Source organism: Microtus ochrogaster, chromosome 4, assembly GCF_000317375.1.
Source record: "Microtus ochrogaster isolate Prairie Vole_2 chromosome 4, MicOch1.0, whole genome shotgun sequence".
Lineage (NCBI taxonomy): Eukaryota > Metazoa > Chordata > Mammalia > Rodentia > Cricetidae > Microtus > Microtus ochrogaster.
The window spans coordinates 38290491-38301741 of NC_022011.1; the positions used below are offsets into that span (position 1 = coordinate 38290491).

The 11251-nt window shown below is 41.7% G+C and overlaps 1 protein-coding gene across 4 annotated transcripts in view; it reads right to left on the bottom strand.

Annotated features, from left to right (window-relative positions):
- The window catches only part of Dennd1a (DENN domain containing 1A), a 536773-nt gene that overhangs the window by 194420 nt on the left and 331102 nt on the right, over positions 1 to 11251 (bottom strand). For all 4 annotated transcript variants that reach the window (XM_026778778.1, XM_026778777.1, XM_013345984.2 and 1 more), the window contains one exon: positions 705 to 750. In XM_026778778.1, the coding sequence (XP_026634579.1) occupies positions 705 to 750 (46 nt within the window). The remainder of the gene's footprint in view (positions 1 to 704; positions 751 to 11251) is intronic.

Sequence of the window (11251 nt, forward strand, 5' to 3'; positions counted from 1 at the left end):
AAAAAAAAAAAAAGAAAAAGTTGTTTGCTGAAGCGCTATTTATAATAGTAAAAAAAAAAAATCCAGTAACTGAAGTGCTCAATGGTATGAGAGTGGTTAAGTTGTAGGAATGACGGAACCAATGGAAAACTGCTGTTACTGAGGGTAGATAAAAAGACAGGAATTCTCACACCACAGCTCTGACAGGTAAAGTTATAACATCATATGCAATACACATCTACAAGATAAAGACTAAATGGAAGAACAGTTAAATGTTAAAAGTAGTTCATTCTAGAATAATGGCAATGTGGGTAATTTTAATTTTCATAACTTCTATAAACCATTTGTATCACATCTCCTACCATGAAAATGTTACACTGTTACAGTGATTCGGAATAAATGTCCTCATGAAAAACAAAGCCTTTCTGTTCCATTATCCAAACCCAAATTGGGCCGTTCTTCCTACCTTCTTAGCCTCCTTCATTCACCCAGGGAGAACCCACCATCTCCAACCACAGCAAAAAAAAGCCCAGAACGCAGAGTCCTTTGGAACGGTCTAAGCTGATGGATGGAGTCTGTGAATTGAGAAGGACTAGGGATGCACATGAGCAGCTGCTTCAGCCACTCCTAGGTACAGAGCTGCACATCCTGAGATCCCATTTTTCTGCTACACAAAGCTAAACCGAAGTCCATATTAGGAAGCAGGGAGGACAGGGCCCACTTACCTCCATTAGACTGAAATGGACTCCTATGAGGTAGGGCATGGGAGCACTGCGAAGAGAAACAGACACACAGCTGCTTTAATGTCTGTTGCTTCCGATGGAAAATTACAGATGGCTCACTATTTAGAGAAAAGCTGTTTTAATAAACGTATGCACAGTTACATTTCCTTTCACAACAAAAATCTTAATGTGACATTTTGTTTCCAAGCCTAGAAACGTCAAAGAATATAAAAATGTAGGCAACCCTGGGAATGGCACGCCTAGCAGGAAGAGCATCAACCTTGGTGTTAGCTACCAGCTCCAAACAGTAGCTAAGCGGCTTCTTGGCCTCAGTCACCTTATCTTTATAAAAGGATTCTTGGCTCAATCCTAACTACTGTTAAGATATGAAGATAAACACATACAGTACAGAAGTGCTGATACTAATTAAACTCAACTATCATAATGGAAAAAAAAATGAAGGTTGAGTAGAGAGCACAATAGCTTTTGAAGAATCACCCCTTACTGGCTATGTTCCATAATAAAGACGTACATCCTGATGTTTGGAGAGTGGTCAGCAAGCTTCTGCATGCTATGGCACACACATGGTTAGGCTACTAGACAATAGAGACCTCCACTATCTGCTTCCTTTGCAGAGCAAGTAAGTCCAGAGGTTCTAAAATCTGGGCATTCTGTAGTAGCTGGTCCTTCGTTTTCAGGAGAGTGTGTGTATATATACATTCGTTTATGATGTTTCTCTCTGGTAATAAATGTGATAGTGGTTATATGCAGTCACTTTTCCAATCCACATAATAACCCCCATTCTACAAAGAAGAAAATTGACGAAAAGAGGCTAGACCACTTATCTAATGAGACACAGCCAAGCAAGCAGTAAGCCCAAGCTGACCAGCTTGGTCCCAGATTGCTAAACACACCTTGTCTTCCTTAGGAATAGAAGAGGAAGGGCAGGAAGCAGGGAGGACAGAAACTTTCCTGGCTGTCTTCCCATGTATATCATATACCCTATAACACCAACAAGGACTAGTTTTCAATGAAATTAGAGACATGACACTTGGCTTGGACTGGGCTGTGGTAGTAACAGTGGAGGGACAAGGATCTACATAGTAGGTGTAGACCTGGGGAAACAATGAGGCAGGGGATGACTGCAAACCAGGAGCCCACGCTGCAGCTGGAAATAGGTGGGGAGACAACTAACACCCTTAGATATTAGATGCAAGCTTAAAAATCGCTCAAACATTCAAAAAACAAGAAAGGTTGCAATTCCCTCTTTACAGTTCAACAAATAAAATTCTTCAAGCAAAATCATCCTTTGGAATACAAAATGTCCTCCTTACTACAGATCTCAGCAGTCATGTATCTCAGAAGCCTGGAAGATAGACTTGAACATTAGCTACACATCCTGAGAATTCTTCTTCTAGAAGGTATTGTATTTGATAATAGCCAAAGAAAGAATTGTACAAACAAACTAAACTGGAGAGAAACAGAGTTGTCTTTTCTTCTAGCATCTTCTTCTGTTCATTTTCCCCTCTTTAAGATACCTGCAGGACACATGAAGCTTCTCTTTGCTTTGAGAGGCAAAGAAATTCCCTGAGATATTTTTGCCCCCAAACTGTATGCCATTAGCTTAGCTGCCAGCCCCACAGATGCTTCAGCTTCCCTGTGTGCCTGGCTTTGCTGCCTGAATTTTCTCCAGTGTACACCAAAATGAATGTGTTTCTAATTAAGTAGCTTCAGAAACACGACAACTTCAATGTCAAAAATACAAAGTCTGAACCTCGGCAGGAAGTCTTAAGACTGCAAATGTCTCATCTAGTGGAACCTTGCCTAATGTAATGAAAGGAAGCAGGAAGAGCGCAAAATTCCAGAAAGAAAAAAAAAATGGCCACTCATTAATGTGCCCAGAGCCTGACACAGGGAGAGAAGCACAAGCCTACAATATTTAACTAAATCTTATTGACATCCCAGGTCTTACACTCAAAGTATATAACTGACCAGTGACTCAATGTTTCAAAGAAAATTTCAGAACCAAAATTCCAACAAGTGAATTAGAAGACAGAAGAGTCAAACAACTGTGATAAAAAGGTAAAAAATAATCCAACAGCTAAAGCCTCTGGTGTAATTTAACCACAGACTGTTCTCTAAAGAGAAAACGTTCTCTAGAAATGGAAATGTGTAGGTTTTTAATACATGCTACTTCAGTGTACACGAGAGCCTGACAAGAGATGGGGGAAGCCTTATGAAAGTGATTTAGAGATGCCAGAAGGGACAGAGTAGGTTTCCCTCTTTGACACTGCTAGGTAGGCTTTGAGTAATTATGGTGTATTCTAGAAAAGCAGCTTCATAGCCAATAACTGTTAGGCCTGCATAGTCTGTATTTAGACAACATTTAAAGCACATGCACTCTGAATCTGCACAGTTCTGTGCTTTGCAGGAAAGCGAATCTGGACAAATAGCTTCATCTATTTTTTGCTTATTATCATTTGCTTCCAACACTTCAAATGCTTCCCAGAATCTACATTTTTTTGCATTACAAATATGTTATATTACAAATTCTAAGAGGGGGTGGGGGAAGGAAGAAAAAGGAAGCCACCTCCTTAACATCTCAACGTGGCAAGTACATAAGTGGGTGATTCTAAGTATGTTCTGCAGGTAAATTCCATTCTCTATACAACTCTTTTTTTTTTTTTAAAAAGATTTATTTATTTATTTATTATGTATACAACATTCCTTCCATGTGTGCCTGCAGGCCAGAAGAGGGCACCAGATCTCATTACAGATGGTTGTGAGCCACCATGTGGTTGCTGGGAATTGGACTCAGGACCTCTGGAAGAGCAGCCAGTGCTCTTAACTGCTGAGCCATCTCTCCAGCACTCTCTATATAACTCTTATACTCCAACTACTTATACATTTTCTTGGACATCTTTTTCTTTGCCTGTTTACTATGAGTGGCAACTTTGAGAGGGAACCCATCTACCCATGATTAGATCATCTAACACAACTATTCTTTATTTTTGGCTCACCCTAATATTAACCTAAACTAATGGTTTCATATCTTTGAAATTACTTTTATGCTTTTTATTGTTTTCTCATTTCTCACATTAACATTTTCTATATCATTCTATAACTGTTGTGATATTATTTTAAAGGCTGCATAATATTTCACTTAGCAGGGTGGGCCATAATTTATTGAATCCAATTCCTAGAATTAGACAATAAGTTGCTCCTAATTTTTCATTAATTTAAGAAACATTGTAATGAAAACAATCAAACAACTTCATATGTAGTACGTGAATTCCCAGACAGAGATTAGTAATTGAAGGGCTGGACTGATTTTCATTTACCTTTTGCTATACCCTAGCCAGGTGTTTCCCAAAGGGCATCGCCTGTACCATGGAGATCTTTCAGGATTACAGCAAACACTGGAGACATTCCATAAGTAGTACAGCTCAGAGCAGCACTGGTGGACACTCAGTAAGTGACTGTCAAGTCCAAAGGGTTCTCTTCAGACCCATGGTGGCTGTGGCTGGTACCCCTTCACTGCCTCTCCTCTCTCTCAGACAATGGTCTTCCTTCCTTCCTTCCTTCCTTCCTTCCTTCCTTCCTTCCTTCCTTCCTTCCTTCCTTCCTTCCTTCCTTCTTCCTTCTTCTTTCCCTCCATTATTTGTGATGGTCTCACTATAGCTCAGGCTGGCTGAAAACTCATGGGAATCCTTCTGCTTCCACCTCTTGAGTACTGAGATCACAGCTGTATGTAAGCTGTTATGCCCAGCTCCAACAATGTTTTCTTGTTCACCTGAGGTCCTGATGGGCAGCTGTCAGGCCATCAGGGAATGGCTACTTCATGAGCATCAGAAGTGCTGAGTCCTATCTCCTCTACACAGCCGCACTGTGGACACATACTCTTGGCACCCGTGTACTCCATTGTTCAGCAGAATTTCATGTCACTTTCTCCCAGAGGCCCTTGCTTTTTTTTTTTTTAAATATAATGGACAACTTGGTGATTTGTTACTTTCTGACCACTTAGGATGACACATTTAAACACTCCTTTCTCACTCCTAGGCATACAATAAAAGGAAAAACAAATGCAAAATAAATTTGGTGACCTATTCCTAAAGATGTCACATTGGAAGGCCTACTTATCTGAATAATTTTCTTTATCCAGGACATCAGTATCCATGTGTCCACCACTAGGAGTACTCTCCTTGTTTGTGTGCTACCCTTTAGAACACATGAACTCAAATTCTCTTGCCTCATTAAGGGCAACCACACCGAGTTTCTATGCAACATTCACAGGTCTTCAGATTACAAGGCAGATCTCAGAACCATTTTGTAGATGGTTTAAATGCCAATCAACACAACACACACAAAATCAACAACAACCATAATTAAATTAAAGCAATCGTAATATTAGCAGTTATGATCAAGTTCATGCATAGGTGGGCATAAAAACTGTGTCACAACTGCTATGAGACTGACAATAATTGTGGGATGCCATTGCTCATCTCTGAATGGCAGAATAGGGTACGTCTACACTGGCCCTTTGTTCTCTGGAAATTACTGTACTACCTGACTTTCTCAGTTATATTCTGGGAGAGCACAACATATTCTACTCTTTCTTCTTTCTTTCCTTCATTGCTGGTGTCAAGGCAATGACAATGTAATGACCTTTACCTGACAGGTATCTTTATTTTGAATCCTAAGGGAGAAAGGAATTGATATTACTGAGTGACTATACCCAGCCACTTTCATGCAATGCATACACAATTCTCAAGGCAACCCTGCAAGAATCCTCATTCTTGGCGAGAAAACACACTCTGAAAGGTGGAGTAACTTGTCAAGGTCATACAGCTGTGGAAGGATGTGCTCAAGCCAGGATGTGCTTGTGGTGTCATGCTGAGGGCTTCTCCATTCTGAGGCCCAAGAGGCTCTCCAACTGCCCTGGTATGGAATCCGACCTGGGACAGACAGCACAGCTCATCTAGGCACATTCTTCCTCCCGGAACAGGCAAGCACAAAGACTGCAGACCTATTCATGGTCCTGCTATCCCATTCATTATTACTGTGCTTTCACAATTTATTTAATTCTTTCCCCCCAGAAAACCAGAGCCCTCTTAATTATGTTCCCCTGAGGTGAGCTGCTACTAATTGGAAATGTGGCAGATGAAATAAAGGAACACTGGTTGGTCAAACACATAACACACAGCTCCCCAGACAATGGAGAAGGAGTGGCTGGGGAGGAAAACCCACCACAGGTGAGTACATCTGCCTAGCTATCAGGAAGGAATACAGCCTGGGACAGCACTGGGATTTGAGAAGCCCGCTGTCCCCTCCAAACCTCACAAACTAGTCAGCCAGCCTCACTGTTTTCAGGTGACACACCCACCTTTGCTCTCAGGGGTACAATGCCTTCATACCCAATGCTCTTCTCAGGCAAAGGGGAGAACATGAGGCTGCCCTCAATTTGTTATTTTTAAAAGGCAAGGAAAGATCTCAAAGAGTCCTCACTCACTCAAGCTTCCCTTTTCTTTCTTGTTTTCAATGAAACCAATGTATAAATACAACTTGCCTTACAGTTTTAAATACTGCTCTAAATCAAGAGGCCTGGCTTTATTAGAAAGGCCAAAGGACAAAAGAATGGAGAGTGGAGTAGAAGACAGACTATAGTTCATCTAATTGAAGAACATTAATCACTACAGCTGTGGTCTTCTGAAAGTAACACAGCCTACCATGGGAGCCAGGTAGCACAGAAAACTGACAAGGGCAGCCACCATTACCTGACTGTGTGCCATGAGTCAGTGTAGGCTGAGGCCTGGCAGAACCTCCTACAGTACTCATGACAATGAGGGATCATGAAAGCCGGGGAAAGTTGAGGTCAGGTAGGTGAACAGAAGCAGACCTGAGGTTGCAAACCACATCAACAAGACTGAGGAGATACAGATTCACCATGTCTCAGGAAACAAACAGGCAAAAAGAAGAATGACCTCCTCCAGTCTGCTCTCAGACACTAGCCTGAGGTCTTGTCTACTCACCTTTCCCGGATGCCCTTTCATCACAAGAACCTTCTAGTCCTAAGTGGTCTCTGAGCTCTTAGCATGTGCTGTCCCTCTGTTGCCTAAAGACCTACAGAGCCCAAGCTGCCACTTCTCTCAGATCACCCTAGTGTTCTCACACCTTTCCTGTGACAAGCTTGGGCCTGGCTCCCCTTTGGGAAATATCATATACAAGTTTGAATATTCCTCTAGATGTTACAACAAGAAAACAGAACTCTGTTTCTTCACATGTACAGTGGAGAGCAGGGAGGACAAAGACAGCTGCAAAGCCCTATACCGAGCACACACCAGACACCAAGGGCTGCGTGGGAATCCTAAATCATCCAGCTGATGCTATTGTCTTATAGACTTAGAAGGCATTCTCAGACATTCACCCACAGTCACTTATTAACAGTGATACCACCCTAACCCTTATTGCCTATGGTCTGTTACACTACTTAAGAAGAGTAAACTACAGTCATCCTTCATATTCATAAAGATTTAACCAATTGTGGATCAAAAGTATTCTAAAAATAAAATTACAGAAAGTTTTAAAAAGTAAAGCTTGAATTTGTTGTAAACTGAGCATTGCTGAATCCAAGTGGATAAGTCTGGTGTGTAGTACATCCTGCTGTGGCCTCCCCACCACTTCACAGATCCTGATCTCTCTCTCTCTCTCTCTCACTGTCTTGGCATTGTTTGGCTTGTAATCTTGTTCCTGTGCTGTGCACTTAGGTCTGCCTTTATATTGTGTAAGTTTTTCTTGTTATCATTCCTCAATGATACAAATAACAACTCTTTACATGGCATTACATTAGGAATCATAAGTAATCTAGAGAAGGCTTAAAGTATGTTTACATACACATAAGCACCATAGTATAAGGAGACTTGAGCATCAGGAAAGGGAAACCACTCTCTTGTGTCTCTATTGTATGGTGTTTTTCATATGTCTATCAGTCTCACTAAATGAACATTAGCATGTGACAGACATGACACGGGCTGGGGAAAAGGGCATGAAAAGAGATGCACCTAGCTCAGTCTATTAGTATTCCAGAGCAAGCGGCACATTAAATAAGTACATGACTATCTGTAGACACACCTCTGCAGGAAGACATGAGGTACAGTAGTGAGGTATCTGACAAGAGGACCAAAGAAGACACCACCTCATCTTTCCAGCAATTGCAAAAGGCTAGTCTTTATAAGTTACAGAAATCTCTGTGGATCAGAGGGGTTAAGTAGCTTGGCAAAAGTCACAGTTGGAGAGAGGCATAGAATACAATTTGAAATGTAGAACTGGTGCAAATGGCCATAGGTTAAGAAAGATTTCTAAGGGCCAAGGTGTTAATCTTCCTTCCTGGCTCCTTATCTAGTCCCCCCTGATTTGTGTTCTGCACAAGAAGAGGGCCCCAAGAGGAGATCATTAACAATTCCAGATTGGAAAAGGAGGCAGAAGGGGGCCTGTTTTCCACATGCAGGAGGAGGTGAAGGGCCTCTGATACTTGACAGTGGAGGCAAGCTAAGTGTGAGTCAAGTTCAGTCCTAAAGATGGTTGCTAATGCAAGACATAGATATTTCACTAGCAGGTCAGTGAAAATGGAGAGAGGGAGGGCAATGTCCCTCTTCGGCTACCTGAGGTGGCCCATGACAGGTATGTGGAGATGCTTTTTGAGAGTACCATGCCAGTGGTCCCAACCAAATGAATGCTCATTACAAAGATAAGTCCCAGATGAAAACCTGAGAGGCCAACATCAAAGCCTGAAGAGCTCTGCTCTTTTGTGTCTCCTCAGTCTACCAGAAGGAAGGGGGCTAAAAAGGTGCCAGGAAGGCCCCATGATTGAAACACAGTAGCATGAACAGTTAATCACAGAGGGGAAGGTCAAGAGACAGGGCTATCTACAGCCACAGAGAATTCAATAAAAGCCAAGGCAACTAGAGTTGACTCTTAAAGGAAAGTCTCAGATAGTAGCTACCAGCACCCCATAAAACCCTGGGAGATATACAGGAATGAACAAGGTACAAATTAAATAAGAAAAAGGGGTTTATGGAGAATTAAATGTATACTAAAAAACACAAATGCAACTGGTAAGCATCAGACTTTCTCTTTGTGTTTTTCTAGCTCTAAGACATACCAAATACCTGTATGCGTAACAGTCAATGACCCATTTAGTCTAGTTTCTCAGATCAAATGTTTAGGGGAGATACTTAGAATCTAGAACTGTTCTAGTGCTTCTCCTATTGTCCCTGGTGCTAATCACTGTGGGGACAGAGTTATGTCTCCCTAAAGCTCTGTCACAAAGTGCACTGATGCACTGCAGAAACATCCATTGCTCCCTTCTTCTGTGGCCTGTGATCCCTCCCCTCCCCTTGCTCCCAGGGATAGGCCGAAAGTCTTTGCTCTAGACACTGCAATATTTGCCTCATCAATCCCAGGGACAATCACATCAGAACACATCTTGAAAACTGGAAAACCAGGTCAACCATGAGAAGGTAAGTACAAGTCAGAGCTAGCTATTCCATAATACTGGGGCCAGGGAGGAAGGCTTCTGTCTCTTATTGTAGGCAGCAAGTGGCAGTTGGAAAATAGGACTGCAGGCTGCATCCAAGGGTTTAGTAAGGAAGCAGAAGACAATTGGAATGTTAGGAGAATGCTTCAAAGTATAGGTGGGTAAGCCAACAAGCCCTGGTAGGCACATTCCTTTGTTCACTAACTCTGCTATGGCTTGAAGAGGGGTTTCTATACCAAGTTCATGCTGAGGCCTAAATCTCCAATGTGGCAGTGATGGGAGAGTTCTTATGAATAAATTAATGCCAGGTCTCAGGTAACCCTGAGACCAGACTATTAGAAGGTAAGGGTCCCCCTCCTGCTACTTTCACTGTGACCATTTTGCTGGTCTTGCTCTAGCCCCTCTGTTTTCCCATTTTGTACAACAGACCCTTAACAGATGCCAAATAAATGCTAGTGAAGTGAAAGCTGACTTCCAGAACTGTGATTTAAAACAAAACAAATAAATGAAACAAACTCCCTCTTCTCTTTATAAATTACTCAGCTGTTTTGGTATAGCAAGAGGAAAGGGCCAAGAAAGACACTCTGAGAATCTTAGCAATATCAGGAAGCAATGCTGCTGATGCTGGTGACAGCAGACTTGCTGCACCTAGGCACCCGTACCTGCAGGAAGCTCTGCAGAATCCATGCTAAGGTCTATTGCATATTGCTCATCTCTGTACAGCATGGCTCTTTGTTGTATTTCCTTTTCAATGGCTAAAAAATTGTGACAAAACAATAGTTCTTTACTAACAGCAATAAGAATGTATTAACATCAACTGCATTTGGAATTAGTGGTCTCAGTTATATTGCAGACCTTGGAACTATATAGCTATTGAATATATACATAGTCTAGTGAGTTAGATAGTTGAAACATACTACAAATTACTCAATTATATACTTTCTTTGTTCTATAATTTAGTACCATAGGGAAGTTTCTTTCTTTACTTTTATTTATGTATATTTGTGTGTGCCCATTTATTCAGGAGTTTGGGTGGGGCAGAAGAGGGAGTCAGAATCCAATAAAATGGATCTACAGGTAGTATATGGATGCTGGGAACCAAGCCTGGATCCTTGAAAAGAAAGAAAAGCAAGTGCTCTCAATCGCTGAGGCAGCTCTTCAGCACTAACTGCATATTTTCAAAAGGGTAAATTTTGTAATACGCAAGTTCTACTTTGACAGAAAAAAAACTGAATGGATTATAGAGAAGTCAGTTTTCTTATATAGTCCACAAGGCATTAGGTACTGAGATCCATAGAGTCTGTAGCAAAGACAAAATGGCTCCAGTCTCTTCCTTTCACTTTTGGCCTAGAAGACAGTTTACTCAGACATGCAAGGTGTCCTCTGAAGGCCACTGGCACTTCGTGTTTTGGTGCCAATGAGGGAAGTGGAGTATAGTGTTGGCAGAGGTTTCTGTCCCCTTCTTCCCGGTCCTGTAGCCATTCATTCCCAAAGAAATACACAGAGGTTTATATTAATCACAAACTGATTGGTTCAGGCTTCTTATTAACTCTTTCTTACATCTTAAATTAGTCCATTATTATTGTCTATGTTAGCCACGTGGGTTGATACCTTTTTCAGCAAGGCATTCTCATCTTCCTTCCTTGTTGGTATTTGGCTGGGTGACAAATACCAACTGAATCTTCCCTCTTCCCAGAATTCTCCTGTTCTCATTTCCCCGCCTCTACTTCCTGACTGGTTATTTGCCAATTAGCATTTTATTAAACAAGTACAAGAAACAAATTTTTACAGGGTAAAACCGTTGTCATCCTAGTGGAGGGTACAATACCGTCAATACTTAACTTTTTTGTCTCTTTTTTTAATTAATTTATTTATTATAGATTTCTGCCTCCTCCCCGCCAGCACCTCCCATTTCCCTCCCCCTTCCCCAATCAAGTCCCCCTCCCTCGTCAGCCCAATGAGCAGTCAGGGTTCCCTGACCTGTGGAATTCCAAGGACCACCCACCTCCATCCAGGT